The sequence below is a fragment of the Urocampus carinirostris genome, chromosome 7 (genome assembly GCF_059441175.1).
Source record: "Urocampus carinirostris isolate Australia breed hairy pipefish chromosome 7, RoL_Ucar_1.0, whole genome shotgun sequence".
NCBI classification, from domain to species: Eukaryota; Metazoa; Chordata; class Actinopteri; order Syngnathiformes; family Syngnathidae; genus Urocampus; species Urocampus carinirostris.
Window position 1 is genome coordinate 40,477,368 of NC_142355.1, and position 21,889 is coordinate 40,499,256.

The window sequence follows — 21,889 nt, forward strand, 5'->3', positions numbered from 1 at the left end:
CGCAAAGTGCCGGTCTAGTTGAAAGGATGAATTATACAATTAAAAATAGACTCAGGAAATGTATGACTGAAACCAAAAGACCATGGACTAAATGTCTTGACCTAGTAAAATTATACATCAACATCACAAGTACAAGCGGCCTGACGCCGTACGAAACGATATTTGGTAGACCGTACCGATTGCCGTTTTTTAAGAACATGTGGGAAACAGATGAGGAAAGTACATTAGCAGATTACATGAGAAAAATGTTGCAGCACCAGAAGCAACTGGCAGATCGCAATAATAATGATGATGATACACTTTCTATGTCTCCACAGGAAAGCCAGTTAGTTGAACCAGGAGATTGGGTCCTGATTAAAAGCATAAAGAAGAAACACTGGCATTCACCTAGGTGGGAGGGGCCCTACCAGGTGTTGTTAACCACAGGCACAGCAGTAAAGATTGCGGAACGAAGTACATGGGTTCATTTGACACATTGTAAGAAAGTAATTAAAAATGACTAAAATAACTATTTCTATCTTAGCATACGCCGTAACCGTCCTCATTTGCGTCATTTTTATAGCATTGTGGTACCTGTTGTAGAGCTGTAGTTCCTCAACGAAACTTTCAGAGGAAGGCTGGCTACAAAGGGGGCTACGATTATAGTTTGCAGTCGTCTCAAACCAGTGAAGATTGTCCACAACTCTGGAAGTATTAGGAGGAATTGCAGATCTACAGGCTAAATGATGGGCCCCTATCTATACTTGATAATAATCGCACTCACCGCTGCTGGCTCGGTTCACACCCATGGAAAGGTCTGCACCATACAACGCATACTGTCAAATCATACAACATGCACTCCTTGGTTAATATCGTGGACCTATAACAACTCTGTGACAGTGACTGTGCCACCAAATGCCACCACTGTGATATCCATACCGATAACCTCTTTAAAAGGGTTCCAGGGAGGCAGTCTAGGGGGACAGCCAACACATATTACTGGGCAAGGGTGGGAGGAGTACTGGTGGTACGTGTTTGGACACGGAGCGTTCCAAGGGTGGGAGTATTTGGTTACAACGGAAGCAGGGGAGTACTGGACCCCGGGGGACAGCTCTGAGGCCCAGTATTTCAAAAATCGGGTTAAATTGCAGCATCAAGGAAGCAACTTACAACTGACTATAACCGTTACAAACCAGACAATTCGACCTCCGGGATCAGATTTTTTCAACAGCACGTGCTGGGGTTTCACGTTATGGGCCTGGTCCTCGGGCCTGGACCCCTTTTTCCCGGTCGTAGTGTGTGTAAATGACAGTATGAAATCGACTGATCAGCCAAAATTAAGTAACTACTCTCTAACGACAAATATCACATCAGTAAGCATGTCAGTCAAAGACATTGATGGGTGGTTCAAAGTTACCACAGGAATTTCAAGGATAGATAACAACTGGTTGCTAATGGCTGAGCAGGCGGCACATGCTGTCATGACGGATTGTGTTGTGTGTATGGGTGCTCGCCCTCTTTTGAGAGTTGTACCATCCACTCTGAACTCAGAGTGCCTGATAAACGTAATGAATAATGCTGTACCAAACGGAAACTGCTCTTTCTGGGATCAAACCTACCCCATAACGACAGTTGAAAAACATAAGCCTGTGTTTTCTAAAAGAGTAGCTCAAAATAATTTTACCTGTATAAATAGAACCGGATTTGGTGACAATATAAGTAATCTGAATAGTACACAATGTCACCAAATGTTGACAGTCAATATAACATTTAAACCACTCTCCCGGAGTGACATCTGGTGGTGGTGTGGAGGAGACAAGTTGTATGATAGGCCCAATCCCATTTCTCTCACTCGGCCCTGAGAACCCTCCAGTGAGGTCCCTCGATAGAGGAGTGTCCTCCGCGAGTTGAGTGCAAAGTGGAGATTGTTTGGACAAGACTTGCAAGGTTCCACCCCTGTCCAGGAGATGGCGGTAATATTAATTGGCTGTAGACCTCAGTGACGTATTGGTCTACGTCACATGTAAACAACTCGAGTCTCAACCTGTAGTGTGTCAGTTGGAGAGTTCGTGCAACGTTAAAAATGCCCGCTACTGCTGTGTTATTACCGATTGCCTGAAAGCTCATCATCTTTTCCGTGTCTCCAATCAACGGAGGAGAAATGTGCTATACTGAAGACAGCTTCGGCGCTATAAAGTGCTGATTCATCTTTACAAGGTACGTACACTCATTAAAAAAATGACCCGTTCGGTCAAATACAGTAAGAGTTAACATACAATGCACGTTCACATAATACCCTATGTTTGTGTAGACATAAATGGCAATCTACTTATTAGTATTTTAATGCCATTTTATGACATATAGTAGGGGCCTTGAATCTGTGACATGACGAAACGTAAACAAACACAAGAACAGTCCACCTGACCCTTTAGCTGACATAATATCGTCACCAAATTTCCCTGTACGACCCAAAAACCTTAGTTCATAAGGAATTTAATTCAAAAGAGTTGTCATTGAATATAAAAAGGTCATTTCAACATTTTTTCATGATGCTTACATCACAGTTAAAGCGGTCTTTTTCTTTTCTATGCCCACATTTATGTCTAAATTGTTTGTTATCTATTGTGTTCCAGAGTGGCTGTCCCATAAGCGTGGACAGGTTGGACAGGAATGTTCCCATCCTGTGCTTATGGTTGGATGTGGAGTCAGAACTCATTCAGGACTTAAGGTTGAGCAAGAAGGTTATGTGGGCCCTGCAGGAGCTGCTAAAGAGTGAACAGGGCCATGGCTGGAGGTCCTGATCTACGTGTACTGGCTGGTCCACGCTCTGTCCTACCGTGTGGTGTCACGGGTCTTCAGGGTTCCCAGGTCCACCGTACAAAGAATTGTCCACAGTTAATATGGAATAAATTGCCCAAAAGCCATATTTTAGGCTCTGGAAGTCAGACCCACATTTGCATTATGTGCTTTTCTGCATTACTATTCAATAAACATCTTCATTTTGAGTAACACCTTGGTGGTTTATTTCATAATGATGTGAGATACTGTGTGTGAACTATGTGACTGTTGGACAGAAAAAACCTACAAATCACTCCAGCTTAAATAATAGTTTACTTTCAGAAAAACAAACTCACATTGGGCCAAAATACATAATAGTAAATAAATAATGTGTCACAAATTTTAACAAAAATATACCAATACTTCCATAAAGCTGGAAACACAAACTGGAACTTCATTGAGTTCTTAATAAAAAAAAAAAAAAACTTTTATAAAACAAAGGGAAACATTGCAGAGATGTCACTGTTCTGGAAATTTGTCCACGAGCTTCCCAAAAAGGACGGGAACAGCTCAGTTTTGGCCACAGTTTCTTCGAGCCTTTTCCTCGCTCCGGCAGACTCCGCTTTCAAAAAGTCAAGGAGTGTATCGTGCTTCCTTTTTTTTCTGGGTGATTTGGGGTTTGGCGCCGGATTAGAAGGTGCCAACGACGTGCCCGGTGGTGTGGATGGCGTGGTAGCTGTGATGGTGACCAGCTCTTCCACGGGACGTTCTACAGTGGCCTTTAGGTTGGGTGGAAAAAACAAGAATTACTTAATGCTGATGTATTGTACAAAACAACTGTGTATAGGATGCTCAACAAGTTGATATGAGACAGGAAATTATAGGATGTGTTCTGGATAATTATTTGATAGTGAATAGATACAAAAAATGACATGTTATTCTTATGGCTGTAAGAGCCTTCTATTGGCCAGCATCACATATGCTTTAGAATTGTCTCCACATTTGGACAACATTTTGAGAAGGTAATTAGTTTACTTAATATGTGTTTACAGAGAAGGCAGTGGACTATGTGATAGTAATTTGTTTCAACTGTATTTCCACGTGAAATTCGGAGACATTACTCATAATGCATGATGAAAACTAATGCATTCTGATCTCACATGAAATAATCATATTGTAAATAAAACACGACACCTGAAATTGTGTGCAGTAAACAAGGGCTTATGTCCAGAACGGTATTCTGACTATGCTCCATGTAGATGTAAAAGTACGACTCGTTTAAGATAAAAACAGGGATGGGCTGAACCGTGATTTTCTGCACAGTTATCCTACTTTACAGTTTGTAGCGTGAAGATTATTTTTTGGCAGCTCCCTTGGTAGATTTGTGCACTTCGTAAAGTAGCGATTTTGCAATGTTCATGTTTTAACGCGAAAATACGATTTTCTATTGCATTTACGTCTAACTAAGATATCTCAATACATTTTGTTGCAAATACATGCGTGGTTGTGGAAAACTACTTACATTTGTGCGGTTCCTTTCCGGGCATGTTTGTTGATATTGAGAATTCGCAAAGCCTTCTGGGTAGTCACTTCGCCGCCAAGTGAGGTAGGGAGCCCCCTCGGTCTTGAAGTGGTTACGACATGGTTTGAGGTCACTTCTGCCTCGGACTTGAGAGTATCGGGACACACCCCATTTTCACGTGAACGCGCAAACCGAGTGACTAGGGCACATAGCGAGTGAAAGTGCGAAGAATGGGACTCAGCCTACTACCGTACAATACCACAGGATTGTGTGCATCTGTGTCTCTTATTTTACCTGTGTCTATAACCGCCACCACAATCCCTGAATTGCTAACATCTGTTAAGAGCTTGTTACCACATGCATGGAAAAGAAAAAGGTCTACCTATGCCTGGAGTGACAATGATCCTACATACATCGACAGCATCGGTGTTCCAAGAGGCGTACCAGATGAATACAAATTAGCAGATCAAGTAGCAGCGGGTTTTGAATCTTTGATTTGTTATTGGTGTACAATTAATAAAAACGTTGACAGAATAAACTATATCCATTTCAATGTACAGAAGTTAGGAAACAAAACAGAACAAGGTTTCTCCGCCATACATGAGCAACTCTCTGCTACCTCCCTCATGGCTTTCCAGAACCGGATTGCTGTTGATATGCTACTGGCTGAAAAGGGAGGGGTCTGTTCTATCTTTGGTGACCAATGTTGCACGTTCATACCGAACAACACGGCAGCAGACGGAAGTCTGACAAAGGCCCTGGAAGGCCTCAGGTCACTTAACAACAAGATGAAAGACCACTCAGGAGTTGACACATCAATGTGGGATGGTTTTGGAGATACGTTTGGAAAATATAAAAAAATTATAATATCAGCCATGATGGCAATAGCCGTTTTTGCGGCAATTCTCACATTGTGTGGATGTTGTTGTATTCCGTGCATAAGAACATTGCTAACAAGACTAATTACAACAGCTCTTGCCCCAATGCAGGCAAAGATGGTACCTTTGTATGCTCTGTTGCCCACGGATACCGATGCTGACGATGACTCTGGCAATTACCATAAAAATGACGATGGTGAAAATTGTAATGACACAAATGTTGATGATGATTTCCTGTCTCTGCATTTTCCTTATATTTACTCAGATCCTGGTCATTATGACGACAACCTCTAAGTGTAACAACTGTGTTGTATTCATGATTTCTCTGTTGAAAATCGTATTGCGAAATGACAGTTGAATGAAGTATTAAATCACCAGTTGGATAAACAGGAGGGGATGATGGGATTGTATAACTATATTTATCCTACAGTTGACATTTAATATGTTATATATGTTCTTAGCCATTTTTGAAGAGTTCTCAAGCCTGTAAATCATTCTCCAAGGCCATGAGTTGTGTTTCGATGTACAGACTGTGTTTTGTTCTCTCATACCAACGGATGTATCTTGACCTGGAATGACCTCTTCATGCCATAACTCAAGATTGTTTTTTACCAAAAAGCGTGAGAAGAAGGAAAAGGAGGCTCTCCCAAAACAAAAGTAAACCATCCATCTTCAGCCGGATGACAAGCTTTCCAAAGAAGATTGATTAACTCTACGTAGCAAAAGTTAGAAAACAGTCTCCTTTGTTAGATAGAATCCCCGCCCCTCAGTAAAGAGGCATGTATTGCAGGGCAAAAAACATAATAAAAGAAAGGAGATTCGGAGATTTCTTCAGAGTTATTTGGGCGATTGGTGGTAACAAAACTCTCCGAACTCTCCTTGAAAGTATAACTTTAATCATTGATTCTCTTTGTCTTTTATTACAGAGCGTTTTATCATAAATGTTAGAGACTTGAACCTAACACTGCCCTCCCAAACAGACTACGGAACCTGTCATGGATGGTGGCTCATGAGGTTCTCTCAGTCAGAGCCGTAATGCACCACCGAGGAATGTCAGCGATTTTGACATGCCCTCGACCTGGCTGTGGCGCCCAGGAGTCGGTGAGGCACCTTTTTTGTGAGTGCAGCGCTGCCGAGGACCTGTGGGCAATGGCCGGCCACCTAGGAAAATTCCCGGACTTGCCAGCAGGGGAGGTCCCTGACGCACAGTACGTGCTTTACGGGGTGAGTCGGTCGAAAAGGTCACAGAACGACTTTGTCAAGGACCGGCTCACTCTCTCCGCCATCAAAGACGCCATCTGGACTTCCAGAAACCTGCTGGTAAGGGGGTGCAGGTAGCGCCCCCCCGTGGCTGTGCTTCGGATGGCTGCAGATACCATACAATCTGCGAGCGGCAAGCCTAGGACGCAGCCCTAAAGAAGAATCGTCTGCACCCACCCGGAGGAGGGAACCGGGGGTCCTGGCAGCAATGGCCTGGTTATTCGGGTGGTTGTGGAAGGTAGAAGTAAGAAGGGAGAGGACCCATCTGAGCATCCTGGGCAGAGGACTGGAGGATGCTGCTTGGGAGGGTGGGATGAAATCCCATTTGAGAAGACAGAGCTATGCCCTTGCACAATAGTATTGCCCTTTACACATTGGTTAACTGCTGTTAAAAGTGTCCATAAAAATTGTTCAAACCTCATATTGTTAGAATATGATATAATGAAATTGTGAATGCATTTTATTGCTGTTAAAAGTGTCGATAAAAACTCATATTGTTGGGATATGATATAATGAAATTGTGTGTTTAATTGCTGTTAAAAATGTCGGGAAAAATTGTTAAAACGTGTCAGATATAACGAAATTGTGAATATGCTTAATTGCTGTTAAAATTGTCAAGAAAAATTGTTCAAACCTCACATTGTTTATTTGCTGTTAATAGTGTCAATAAAATTGTTCAAACCAACCCTAATGTAAAGTTTTTTGTTATTAGATTCAAAGAAGAAATAAAGTATCAATGTAAAAAATGTGTGATTTTATTTTTGGAGGAAGATGGATTGGACCTGACTAGGGCACTAAACCTGGAATTTAAATTGTAATGCATTCATGTCAAATATACAGCCTGCAGGCCGGACCCGGCCTGTTGGATGATTTAATTCTGGCAGCCATTCATTTCAGACTATGTAAAATAAAGCAAGTCAGTTGGTCATATCTTTTAAAAGTTATAGTCTTCGAAAAAAATGCAAACCAAATGCTCTCTTGGATAGAGGGCAGTAAATGATATTTTCTCAGCTTTGTAGTTCCATTTTATGTCATCTAATCCTATCGCCCATGCATTCCTAAAACTTTTTTTTGTATACAGTATGTCACAAAGTGAGTACACCCCTCACATTTCTGTAGAGATTTCCTCATAATGTTGAATTGAACAACACTGAAGAAACATCACTTCGACACCATAACAGGTAGTTTGTTTAAAGCTTATATAGCAGTGTAAATGTATTTTGCCCCTCAAGAAACTCGAAATATAGCCATTAGTCGCTAAACCCCTGCAACAAAAGTGATTAAAGTACAGTTCCTAAAATTCAATATTTTGCGTATTTTACTTTAATCCTCCTGGTCATGGATTTCACCAGAGCCTCACAAATTGCCACTGGAATGCTGTTCTACTCCTCCATAACAACATTACTGAGCTGGGGGATATTCAACATCTGTGCTTCTCCATTCGTTGACAGACCTATTTTCATTGTGTCATAGCAAACTTTATTCAGTGATGTTCTATTAAACATTATCATGAAATCTCTGCAGAAATGTAAGTGGTGTACTCACTTTTGTGACAAATTGCATCTTTGTTATTCATTTCGAACTAGTACAACATTTAAGGTAAAAAGATTAGATTATTCTAATTTTTCCCACTCACGTAGAATTTGGTGAGTTGACTCAGGTGTAAAACTGTAGTAGAACCACCCTCATAGTTTGATCCTATGTCATCTAATCTTATTGCCCATGCATTCCTAAAACTTTTTTTTGTATACATTATGTCACAAAAGTGAGTACTGTACACCCTCACATTTCTGCAGACTTCATCATAATGTTTAGTTGAACAACACTGAAGAAACATCGCTTCAGCACATCAAATTTGTATAGTTTGATGAGTTGTTTCAGCTGTAAGACTGCATTAACTCAACTGTTAAAATAAACTAGTTAACATATTCAATGCCAAACATGAAAATCCTATTCTTTGTGAATAAATGTGTTATGCTTAGGAAAGAAAAACCCCTGTCATCCATGATTATAATATGTAGAGTAGGCTACTTAAGTCGGCTGAATGGTAATAAGCTATGGTAGTAAGCTAAAAATGTTAGGTTTACATTATTTTACAGAACCAGCCCGCCTGAGAACACAGTCTGAATCTGGCCCTGGAGCCAAACTAAGTTTAACATCTTTATCTTTGAAAATTTCACGTACAAATAGAGATTACAAGCTTTTACCAGAATTTACCTGATGTGTTTTTATATCCTTCATAGTTTTTTAGATACTCAATGTCAAAATGTGCCCAAGAGTTTTGGAACACCGTGTACAATAATACAACGAAATTGGAAGGCTTCTCCTTTCAGTGCAAGGTAAGTTGAATCAAATTAATTTGCATCACTTCTTACAGTTTGTTCTTTAGCTTGTCATGTGATGAGCTGTAGAATGTTAATGTGCGATGAGACAAGGAGATGGAGAGGAGGTGGTGAGAGGGAGGGGTTCTGAAGATGGGGGGTGCTAAAGGCGGAACAAACCGGTGTGCGCGGCTACATGCTGTCAACTGCTCGCCCGCACTGCAGATTATTAACTCTTAGCCTCCTGAGCGATGCCTCCAGACAAGGTGGGTGAAATCTGATCTCTTAGCTCTTTAGCAACATATACCTGACATGAATGTGACATTTTGCAATGCAGCATCATTTGTTGAGCATATTTAGAGAGAACGTCCCTGGAAGTGGATGCTTTGAAGCTCACAAAGGAAGAGCAGGCATACACTTGGAGCGCTTGCTCACACAGCTGGATGATGCACTTAGATGTTTTGCAGCTGTGGTCCTATATATGTGCATTTCTCCTGGATCAGACATGTACTTAGATGCCTCAGAGCCCCATAATGAGCTCATCAGAAGGCATGATCCTGACTCAATTACATTAAATGTATTTTTTTTATATCAACAAGGTATTGTCGGTCTAACACCGAGGACGAGTGCCATTGCCATGCGAACACAAAGTTCCCTTAGTCAGTGTTCTGTGCTCAAAATAACAATTTGCTTCGCCTTTAAGTCGAGAATAGAACATCCAGAAGGGATTTTCTATCGTTAAAAATAAGACTGGATCCATGCCAAATGGCTTTGAGACTCCAGAAATTAAAATGTAACGTTGTCCCTTCAAAGTAAGATCAAACCGAGTTATCACTTGGATACTTTGACCTCACACATTATTTAGACTGTGAAAAAAAACTATGTTGGCAAAGGGGATGTCCCACAGCACTGTGCAGGGCAGAGTCCCAAGTTTCTCATCTACGAGCCATTAAGAGTACTTTCCATTCCTGCAAAGACAAATTGGATTGGCTTGCCTCCACTTTTGCTTGGAAGGGAAGAAAGTGAGAAAGTCGAATGGATTAACAAAGCTGCCACACAAAGGACATTCACACAACCTTCAAAAGAGTCTGCGCTGGTATGTAATGCGCAAGCATCGTGTATGCATGAAGTGCATCATCAGAATGCTCAAAAAAAGTCAAGTCATGACAAATGCGAAAAATCATCTTCAATGTTTTCTTCACAGAAGATTTGACTTATCCACATGTATTGAAGTGGGTTGTTGTCATTGTGTAAAATATCACACATACAATAAACTGTATGTTAATTGTGAATTTGTTTAGTTTTTCTTTTCAGGTACTTTTTCCTTAGTGTAAGCACATTCTTACACTCTGTTGGTCGAGGCTTTATTAACCCTAGCCCAATCAGATGCTTTTTAAATGCATTTCTTGAGGAAGATGAACAGTAAATTTTAAGGGACCAAAGGATGCAGCAATCACAGCAATAGTGCAATGTTAAAAAATTAAAATTGCAATGTTGTAATCTAAATCCGTGCGACAATTTTAAAAGAACGACAAATGTTAAAATGGCAAGGCTGCACTCCATAAGTTTATTACTGAAGCAAAATGTTTTGTTTTTAAAGAATTGTGTTGATTAGAGCTGTTATCACTTCCATAAATCTTTTAGACCAGTCCATACTTTTAAACAAATTACCAAAACATGTATAATTTGTCAGCTTTAACCTATCACAACAATTGGAACGAAAAAATAAACATATAAATATGTGACAGTATTTGGCAATCGGACAGCACGGCAGCGCAGTGGTTAGCGCAAGTGCGGCACAGTTCTGAGGTCATGAGATTAAACCTTCCTGTGTGGAGTTTATATTTCCCCCCCATGCTTGCATGGGTTTCCTCCGACCACTGCGGTTTCCTCCCACATTCCAAAAACATTCATGGCAGGTTAATTGGCCGGTCTAAATTGTCCCTAGGTGTAAATGAGCAAGTGAGTTGTCTGTGTCTGTCTGCCCTGCGACTGGCTGGCAACCAGTTCAGGGTGTCCCCTGCCCACTGCCCGAGGACAGAAGGGATGGGCTCCAGCACTCCCGCGACCCTGCTGAGGATAAGCGGAGCAGATAATGGATGGATGGATGGATGGATTGATTTGGCAATTAAGCCAAATGTTTTTGTCTTTGCCCTAATATTTTACAAAGACACGGCGTCGTGTATTTGTCCCTTTGTATTATACAATTTTCTTCAATATTCAGATTGTTGAATGCAATGTTTTTGAAATACTTCAACCACCATCCTCCTCACATAAAAAAAGTTAGAAAAATAAAATAGAATAACTCAATTGGGGTGAATAATGACTCCTTTACTTTGGATGATTTGACTCAACTTCCTAGGTCTATTAACCACCCACAAAATATTAGTTATTTTAAAATCTGAATACATTTTAAAAGTAATTAAGAAAATATATATTTCAATAATTTTGGCCAAAGATTTGACTTCCCACTCCCAAAGCATTTTTTTAATAAAAAATAAACTACAAAAAGTGAGTATTTTGGTCTAAAAGCTGCTCAAAAAGCGGGTCATTTTATTTAAGGCATACTAAAAGGCCAGATTATTCTGTTACCAAAGAACTGCAAAAATGTTGTGTTTTTGTTTTAAATAAGACACCCCAGATCATTAAACAAATAAATCAATGTAATTTGGCATTGCTCTTTTATTGACCCACATATTTTTAGCACAATACTGTGATAATTATTCATCACAACTTAATTATTATGACACATCATATTAGGACATTTCAACATGGTTACCTCCCTGGTACGGTTTTGCTTTTATTTCTATCCAGTCAATGCTTGTTCCATTTTCTTGTTGTCTTTAAGGAAGACGGCAAGGACGCATCTCTCTATAAGAGTCTTCAAGATCTCAAGGACACGTGCTAAATTAAGCTTGCATTCGTTTAAGAGTGCGAACTGAAGACAGGGTTGTGGCGCTGCACCAAAATGATAAGATGACAGCTGAAAAGGCAAAGAAAACCATGTGCTTGTGTACATTATCTTTGAAATGGGACTGCTTTGAGAAGCAACACAAGAGGACCTGAACCTTGACCACACATGGAGACACATCCTCAAGTTACCGGTACCCACCAAATGTTGTGTGGGTGAATATCAGGCTTTTTTTTTTTTGTGGTCGCACATAGAAGGCCTCGTAGTGCGTGCCATTTCTTTCCCAGATGCAGAACATCCTTGACCAAAACTTAGACATGGCAACAGCTCTACTAGCTGGAGAAAAGCTCAAGGAGCTCATCCTGCCGGGCTCATCGCAAGATGAAAGGAGCAGCGCTTTGGCTAGCTTGATGGTGCAGCTTAAACTGGAGCTGCCCTTCGATCGGGTAGTTACGATAGGAACGGTGATCATCCCCATCCTACTTGTCACACTTGTCTTCACCAGGAACTTTGCAGGTGAGCCTGTGGTGTACTGCTTAACATTAATTGAGTTGAGGGTTTTTAGAATACTGTAAAATAAAATAAAAAACTGAAAACAACAAAAACATGTAGTAGTAGTGTAACTACTAGTGATGATTACCAATGGATTTCATGGTGAATGGTAGTTTTTATGTAGGGAATGGTTAGATTGTGATAATGATTCTGGTACCTAAACAAATAAGAACCATAGGTTTACATTAAGGGTAGGCAGTTCAACTCAAAGATAAATATTATCAAAACTAAGCAAGTACTTGGATCAGATAGCTACTGTTGTCATCGGATCGATACTTCTCTCCACCACCAACTTCTTAAATGTGTCCACCAACTTTCTAAAAGCATTGCGTCTCTATATAGTAATAGTAATTTCCTTTGTATTGTCATTCTTTGTAACAATGTACACAGAACGAAATGTCGATACACCTGACCCGTTGTAGCGAGCCGATGCAGCCGCAGCCAACAGAGGGCGCCGCCATTTTACCAATGTTATAAGTCTTAGGTATGACTCGGCCGAGGCGCGAACCAGCGACCTCCCAGTCTCAAAGCGGGCGCCCTACCATCTAGGCTACTGAGCTGGTAACAAAACCCTTCTCTCTCTCATCCAACGCCCTTGGACATTCTCTAAGACTAAGTATATGCCAAAACGTGTGACTGAGAGGAACACTTTTAGCAACTCTCCCTATCTGACCTACTGCTGCATCCTGTTATTGCCAGACAGAGGAGAGGGCCAAATCTATACATGCACCCATACCAGAAGCCAAAACTGACAGAGGCAAACCAGAAGTTCAGCACAGTGTGGACTTTTTTTCAACTAAAGAGCAGTTACCTACCAACATTACATTACAAATTTAGACTACTGTACCTCTTTTTTCCATTAAAACACCTACTGTTTTTTATTTTAAAATTTAGTGCTTTTTCACATTTAAACAAGGGAAAAATCTTGCTTGGGACTAATATTTTAGTCTACAGCAGAAGCAAGACGAAGTCTTGTGCGTGATTAAATTGCTTCATCATTGGCACTTTCGGTTTCAAACAAGCACATGTTGTTGTTTTTTTAACATTCAAGAGACAAATTGTGTTTCATGCATAAAAATAGAACGAGCAAAAAATTCTACTGCTTTTTAATGTCTAAAGGTTAGTATGTATGACAATGCTAGGTGGAATTTGTGCGGTAAATTGCTTTCTAATGTGGCAACACCACAGATTTACATAAAACTATTAAAAAATTACTTGGTAGAGTGCAATGAGCTGCAAACAAAAATATAATCATATTATTCTTCCTAAACAAAAACATTTAAATCAGTTGTCTCTATGGAAATAGAGACAACAAGAGACAATTGACACTTTGTTTGCATTACTGAATTTATTTTCAAAATGTTGTTCAATGTAAGGTATAATAGAACTCTACTTGACATTCTTGAACAGTATTTGTATTTAGTTACTGTTTTTACAGTAGCAATGCTACTTTTTAAGTTTGACTATCTTGGCTTTTTTTCTGAAACAGTTGTAATAGAAGTATCTCTATTTATTTTGTTATACCGTTAATGTTTGCAACCCAGTTATTTAATAAAACACAATAATAACAATAAGAAGCTGTGCCTAAAATCTGTGTGCTGTGTTTATCGTAATTATAAACAAACTCAAGGGGGAAAGGTTCAATCATTCAATCACGATGACATTTCCAAGCAAAAAGGATCGGTATCAAATGATACTACCATGTATTCACCAAAATCCAGAGTATCGTTTACCCATAGTTTACATGACTAGTAAAAGTTAACCTCATGGCATTTGTGAACTACCCAATTGAAAACGACAAACCATAAGCAATGTCACCTACACAAATGGACATTGTTTCTGCTTTGAGCTGTCTAGATTAAACAAAAGACAATTTTATTAATGTAACTCACCACTATCAAGGGAAGACAGTGAATGTTTCCTACTGTCTCCAAAACTGCTTTGTCGCACGTCTTGTTTACAAGCTGTGCTCGTCATTGCTTGACAACCATGGGTTTACACTAGGAGTGGGCGATACTGGAAATTCCGGTATTGATCGGATCCAAGTAATACTGGGTAGTGTTGATCAATACTGATCCGATACTTATACTTAGAAATTTCATGATCATTGGATAATTGAACCCTCCCCCTTGAGTTGGTGTATAATTTTGATCAACACAGAACAAAGTTTTTAAGCTCCAAAATGTTTCTATATTTAATTATTAACTTCATTGCAAACTTTAAATGTATAAAAATTAAATAGAAATATTTCAATTACAACTGAAACAAAACCCAAGGGTCAAACCACAAAACAGCAGGAACAAAAATACAAGTACTGTTTAACAATGTCAACAAGACAACTGAAGTACCTTCCAAGCACAATCTTTTTTAAAATAAAGTCAGTAATTCAAATAAAGTTTCAACTGTCTCTCATTGGCTCTGTTTCCATGTGGCAACTGATTTAAAGGTTGTTGTTTAGTAGAAGTAACATGTTTACATTTTTGGTTGCAGCCCGTTGCTCTCTTTTTTTCATGTATAGATGTAATTTTGTGGTATTGCCGCAATAGCAAACCACTCTACCGCACAAATTACACTTGCCATTGTCCTTTTTTGTAGTTGGAAGAAAAGGCTGCACCCAACAACGCTTCCTAATTGCCTCTTTCAGTTTTTGTTTGTAGTAGAGGTTGGATCCCTACCGTATGTTTCCTCCTCTCTCCAAAAGTGTGCTTTGTTGCACAATTTGTGTGTTTACAAGTTGTGCCTGTACATTGCTTAACAAAGCAACGGTTTACATTAATTATGTATGAATACAACTGGCATGTTCGCTGTAGTGACAGAAAATAAAATGAACATTTTGTGTGGAAATCAAATAATTCACAAGAGGCTTGATTGTGATTCCGCCAAAGTTACTGCGTATAATTAGTGTCTGTGGTAATTAAGCATCGGGTAAACGAAATTTGTTTACATGAATGATAATCACACTTGTAAAAGGAATAGCCCAATCATCTAAATCTGCTTATTAACAGTCTAGATAAGAGCAACAAAAATAAATATAATATAATAAAATATAGTATAATAAAACTTTACATGTCTTTACTCAACAAGTAAATCTGCAATCCTCTGATTTTAATCCGACTTTTCCCAGCATGTGTACGTACTGATTATTTAGTAGCACATTGAAATATGTTCCCTCTGGAGTGATAGCTATGATGATGAAAATGACACCACACATGACAATCTCAGGTCATAAATTATTGTGCTGTAATTTGTTAGTCACTGATTCAGGGTCTAAGACAAAGTCAGCTAAAGGGTGAAAAGGCTTATTTAATTAAAAGTATAACTATACAAAAAATAAGTGTTCCTTGTATTTTTCCCCTGCAGAGGAGTCAATATACTGTTACACACCACACAACTTTACCCGAGACCAGGCACTGTATGCAAGAGGCTACTGCTGGACAGAGCTGCGTGACGCTACTCCTGGCGTGGAGTCTCACCTCTGGCCTTCACTATTTGAGCACAAGTTTCTACCTTACGCATTGCTGGCCTTCGCTGGCATTATGTACATCCCTGCTCTAGGCTGGGAGTTTCTCGCCTCGACTCGGCTCACGTCAGAGCTCAATTTCCTGCTTCAAGAGATTGATAACTGCTATCATAGAGCTGCCGAGGGCCGTGCCCCAAAGATCGAGAAGCAGATTCAATCCAAAGGGCCTGGCATAACTGAGCGTGAAAGACGAGAGATTATAGAAAATGCTGAGAAGGAGAAGAGTCCTGAGCAGAACCTCTTTGAGAAATATTTGGAAAGAAGAGGCCAAAGTAACTTTTTGGCAAAGATTTACTTAGCACGCCATTTGGCTATTATCTGCCTCAGCTCCATTCCCATCTCTTACCTGAGCGCCTACTATGCCCGACAGAGACAGAATGAATTCACCTGTGCTCTTGGTGAGCCCCCTGACATTAGCAGCTATTCAGAGCTCAAGATACGGGTCAACTGCAAGCTGCCTGCAGTGCAGTTGCAACGGATCATGGCAGCAGTCGATATTGCCCTGCTCTGCACCATGAACCTCATTATTTTGCTCAATTTGCTGCATTTGTTTGTGGTGAGAAAGTCCAATTTTGTATTTGACAAGTTGCATAAAGTAGGCATCAAGACACGGCGTCGCTGGCAGAAGTCTCAGTTTTGTGACATAAACATCCTGGCAATGTTTTGTAACGAGAACAGAGACCACATCAAGTCCCTCAACAGGCTGGACTTCATCACCAATGAGAGTGACCTCATGTACGATAATGTGGTACGGCAGCTTTTGGCAGCTCTTGCGCAGTCCAACCATGATGCAACACCAACAGTGAGGGAGTCTGGGATCCAAACAATAGACCAAAACATGGATCCCTCTGATCTTGGAGTAGGAGAGATGCCTTCGGAGCCGCTTGTCATCAAACGACCCCGCAAGAAGATTAAATGGATCCCAACTTCAAATCCTCTACCACAGTCTTTCAAAGTGAGTAATGACCTCAAGGAACTTAAAAGTAGTCATTGCAACTTTAAGCATTTCTGTGATTTGTTTGTCTTTTGTGAAGGAACCTCTTGCTCTGACACGTTTGGAAAATAATGCCAAGCCTGAAAAACCTAAACCGCTCAGACGGAAGACCGTAACAGACACTTTCATTGCGCCACTTCTTGACACCAAGAGCACACAGTATCCTGCAACAAAAGGTATTTTCATTTATTTTTAGTTATGATCAAGTACATAGTATGGATAGTTTGTCTGAGCTGTCCAAGATGTACCCTACTGTCTTCCAAAGCAGCTTTGCTCACACTCTCCTATATGCTTATTTTCTCTTCTGAATTGCATTCTCATTACATTTAACCAAAGCAGTGGTTTTTAACCTTTTTTAAGTGAAGAACAAACCTAGTACCCCAATCATCGCAATATTTTTTTGGGAGGTATACTTAAAAAAAGATGCATAATAAATGTATAATCTAATTCATCAAACTTAGCAGCCTAGTTTGTTTGGTAGTCTTTCTTAGTTGGAAATAAAACTATTGAGACACACACAAAAAAATATAGGAAATCCCAAAAATGTGTTCACTGCAATAAATTGGAGTGGTTAAAGCATAAAAATGTATTAAAAACAAGTAAGTAATCATATTTCCATGTAAAATACTCTTAATCTGTTGGCAGATAATTATGCTCATTTTAAACATTATCTTTCTCATTTTACAATTCAGTCAACAATTAAATGTTTGAAATTAGTACTTAAGAGGCAAAATTGTATGCTGTCTCTCACATTGCATTCTTTTGCCCATTTTAAGTGTTGTTTACCTTACTACAAACAAACACGGTTTTCAACTTATAAAAAACATTGAATATCTAATATATAGTAAGTAAACCTTTTTTGCGCCATAAGAGGATTTTATAATTTGTTTTAATTCCCCTGAGGATCATAAAATGTCTGTTTTAAAAAATTCAGCCTTGTTAATTAACTTTATTTTTATGTACAGTACTTATATTTTTTGTATTTGCAAAATTTCATATTCATTTTTAAAAGGTTTGTAAGTTTATTTTTTTAAGTTTATTTTGAATCACATGTACCCTTAGGAAGCCCGCATGTTACCCCAAGGTTATGCGCACCCTCACCTGAAGACCCTCATTTTACAACTTGACAAGATTAAAAGTGTTGCTGAGCAAGTGACATTGGCGTAGCTTATCCTTATAATATAAGGAGAAAGTTTATTGAAACTGAGTAGAACGTTTCTGAGATACGATCAATGTCTTCTGATCCTTGTACTGTAGATTTAAGTGGAATGGAGAAAAAGCAAACCCGCAACTTCTCACTGGATGTTCACCCATACATGCTGACCGTTCGTAAACCAAAAGTGGAGATCACAAATCCGGATCCTCTTCCTTCGGAGCACAATATGGACACAGTATACCTTGAAGGCACACACACGATTGTTCATGTATCTAGCACAATTACAGGTAACTTACGTTAAGTCATTTCTTCAAATAAGATTAGACTTAAGTGCTTGAGTATCTCCAATCTATGATGCAGTTGCCAGTTTGACTCTAGAACTTATATGAATCTTGAAATTTAAAAAAATAGTCAACTGAGTAAACAAAAAAAATTCTGTTACACAAGCAGTTATTGCATTTGACCCTGATTCAGTAAAACGGTCTCTGTGGCTGTTTGAAGTTCAGATGGAGCTTGACATCATCACTACCATTACGCAAGCTACATAAAAAATTCATAAAAAGAGTTTCTTTGGCGAGGTTGTGGTTGAAACAGCTGATGTTCATGTACCTGGCCTTCAATCCCTACCATGTAAGGGATAAGTAATCTAGAAATACTTACTATGCAATAAAAAAAACAGTAAATACTGTAATCCCTCCTTTTTTTCTGAAGTTGCATTAAAAAAAAAGTAGAAAACTTTATTTATTAAACACTCTTATTAATTTAAAGTAAACTCATTTATACACTCAAGAATTTATTGAACAACTTTATATACGGTTATTTAAAATCATTGTTATACTGTTTAATTCCAATTTCAATGATATTTTTGAAACCTTATTGCACAGCTGTATTAAGGACAAGATCCACTTCCACATGATACTTTGTTGCTATCATTTGGACGTTATGGAAAAACTGCAATTACTTTCCGGTCGACAATGTTGAAAGAGCCATATTGAACATGTGAAAGACCAGCGGTGTTCATTGTGTCTAACATAGTATTGTTTCTGTTTTTGTTTTGTTTTTTCAGAGAAAAAGGTTTGTTCTCCAGAATCTACCACCACAGTCTTTTCAACGGTGACCTTACCATCCAGCGCCTACGTAAATGGCGGTAGCCCAAACCCGCCATCGATTGAGGATCCGCTCAGTCCCAAACCCTCGCCACCTTCAAGGGAGCCCATCACACAGGTGGAGAAGCTTGAGTCTCAGCCATCAACACTCACCAGGGCCCCGACACACCAGCTGCTGAGTATTCATCATACTCTGTTTGAGGAAGAAGAGGATGAGAAAAACCGAAGAGACAGGCTAGCAGGGCGTCCAGGAGAACTCATAACTGCGGCCGAATGTTAAAACAAAGAGGACTTCCTCCGCAATTTTTTCAACACTTTCCTTGGCAAACATGAACACTACTAAGCACGTCAATACACACCCATCACTTGATTTTTTTTGAGGGCAGCACACCTGTATTGTTGAAAACGTTGAACAGACGTTGACACATAATGTAAATGTGATGTGGAGCAGGTGAATTATCCAAGAAGCGATGTTGCATTCATATCTCAGGATGACTATGTATGATCCATCACCCGCCAATGAAACCAGCAGTGATCACACTCAACAGGGTGCTATTGGGAAGGGGCGACATGATAGAATGACTGACTATATAGCGTGAGTGATGGTATGTGCAAATATGTGCAAAGGACACTGCCTTGGGTATTTTAAAAAAAATTAGATTTATAGATTGCTTGGTCCCTTTATTATGATCTGCAAGTAGACAGGCAGTTTACGCAATACAATTGTCAACCTGAAGAAGTAAATATGCAAGAGATCACAACATATTTGTGGCAATAATGTATGCGCTTACAACATTATAGTCATTGCATAAAATACAGCGGCATAGGCCATGAGTATGAAAATACTATATTAGTAAAGTTTGCAATCTGTGGGTGCATCGATGCTTTGTCATTGAAAGTGTTTGACACGTTACTTTAAAAAAGTAATTAGTTAAAGTGACTCACTACTTCTTCCAAAAAGTAGCTAAGTTAGTAACGGAATTATTCTATACTAAAAGTAACTAGTTAACAGGGAAAGTAAGTAATCCTTTCCATTACTTTAAAAAGAAGTTGTTGTATGTCAAAGAATTTGAAATTGTATGCGCAGTGTTCGAGTGAGTTGAATAGAGAATATATTTGTGTATAGAACTTTGAAATATTTATTGCACCTCACCAGCAACAGATTTATTTTTCACTTGAAACAAAAATAAATAATCAACAATATAATAAAATAACAATTAGCAGTAAACAATATAAAGTGAGTTTATTAAATCAAATGCGTCTTTCACAACCTGAGACAACTGGTCATGTAGAAATTTGACTTTTGGCCTACTGGGTCAGATACCTGCCTGACAATACAAGCATTGCTACCTTCATGGTAAATGGTCTGCATTTATATAGCGCTTTTCAAGTCAATGAAGACTTTCCAAAGCGCTTTACCATGTGCTTCACACACATTCACACACACACACTCACACACCAATAATGTCCATGCAGCCATGCAAGGCCCCAACCTGCTTTTTGGGGGCATTAGGGATTCAGTGTCTTGCCCAAGAACACTACAACATATAACACGGAGGAGCCGGGAATCGAACCTGCGATCTCTTGATCCCAAGACGAACGCTCTACCTCCTGAGCTATCCATTATCTGCACCACTTATCCTCAGTATGGTCGCGGGGGTGCTGGAGCCCATCCCAGCTATCTCTGGGCAGTGGGCAGGGGACAGCCTGAACTGGTTGCCAGCCAGTCGCAGGGCACACAGACACAGACAACTCACTCGCTCAATCATATCTAGGGACAATTTTTAGCGGCCAATTAACCTGACTTGCATGTTTTTTGGGAATGTGGGAGGAAACCGGAGTGCCCGGAGGAAATCCACGCAAACACGGGGAGAACATGCAAACTCCAGACGGGTAGGTTCGATCTTATGACCTCAGAACTGTGCCGCACACGTGCTAAATACTGCGCTGCCGTGCTTCCTTGCCACCTTCATACAGCACCAAATTAACGTGTGCCATCCTATGGACAGAACAAAAACAATGAATAATACACTTTCATTTTGGCTTTTACAGCTGCAGAGTAGACTTGCTACGGCTGGACGTTCCTTCAATTTAGTCAAAGAAATGCACAGTTATTTTCACCGTCAGTAATGGGAACGGAGTTCTGACAGCGGAAACAAATAATTAGTTAGATTACCCCGTTACTGGAAGAAAATAAAAAATGGTGTTACGTGACGACGTTATTTGTAATGGCAGTATTCCGAACACTGGTCATTGAATTTTCTTCACAAGTAAGAATTTATTTTATAGCACTAAAAGTATATTTTCATGCTGTAATCACTCATGTATTGGTTTGGTGAGTGACATACACGTTACAAACTTTTTTCAGATTTGTGTAAATGTACTGATGCAGCATGTCCACCAAAGTTAATTTTGATGTGTATATAAAGAAACACTTAAAAGTGAATTCATTATAGAAAAATGAAATGAAATTCATTATAGGGCCATTTAAGTGTTTGTTTTCTTAGTTAAAGTGAAGCAGAGGAAATAAGTAATAGTACATTTCTTTGATTCACAGTTTTTCACATCATGCAAACAATCGTCAGATAAATTACCCAGGCAGAAGTAGAAGAAAGAACAGAAAAACGTGAGTTTCACTTTGAATTGTTAGTCGGGCCATAGAAAAGTAAGCCTACACAAGCACTTTACACCAAGTAGAATGTGGAATGAAAATGAACCTTACAAGGACAGTATGACATATATATTACTGTTGACAAAATAAATAAGTTAAGCACATGTTTTCTGGTGTGATAAGAGGTGTATTTATTTTTACGAGTAACACTGAATATTGGAAAAATAAAAGCACTTTGCATTAAGACCCTGCTACAACACTGTTTCGATGCAAATTATTAATTCTTGGTACATGTGTGGAT

General features: G+C 39.3%; 2 protein-coding genes and 1 long non-coding RNA gene across 4 annotated transcripts; 2 read left to right on the forward strand and 1 right to left on the reverse strand.

The window, feature by feature from the left end:
- The first annotated feature begins 722 nt into the window (after nt 1-722).
- Nucleotides 723-11,646, forward strand: LOC148363325 (uncharacterized). The gene is made up of 4 exons (XM_088340736.1): nt 723-1,810; nt 4,521-5,099; nt 6,399-6,477; nt 11,587-11,646. Exons 1-4 carry the CDS (start codon nt 723-725, stop codon nt 11,644-11,646), a joined length of 1,806 nt encoding a protein of 601 aa, XP_088196862.1.
- On the reverse strand, nt 3,072-4,515 carry LOC148363326 (uncharacterized). The gene is made up of 2 exons (XR_015850834.1): nt 4,280-4,515; nt 3,072-3,536 (listed from the first exon to the last, which is right to left on the reverse strand). It is a non-coding gene; the product is annotated as an uncharacterized LOC148363326 (long non-coding RNA).
- panx2 (pannexin 2) lies at nt 8,894-21,845 on the forward strand. Of its 2 annotated transcripts, none has more exons than XM_088340963.1 (6): nt 8,894-9,004; nt 11,587-12,165; nt 15,562-16,676; nt 16,756-16,891; nt 17,973-18,158; nt 18,938-21,845. In XM_088340963.1, exons 2-6 carry the CDS (start codon nt 11,937-11,939, stop codon nt 19,255-19,257), a joined length of 1,986 nt encoding a protein of 661 aa, XP_088197089.1. In that variant the 5' UTR covers nt 8,894-9,004; nt 11,587-11,936; the 3' UTR covers nt 19,258-21,845. The 2 variants fall into 2 exon arrangements, with proteins under 2 accessions (XP_088197089.1, XP_088197091.1); XM_088340965.1 differs by having other exon boundaries at nt 11,591-12,165.
- Nucleotides 21,846-21,889: the final 44 nt, after the last annotated feature.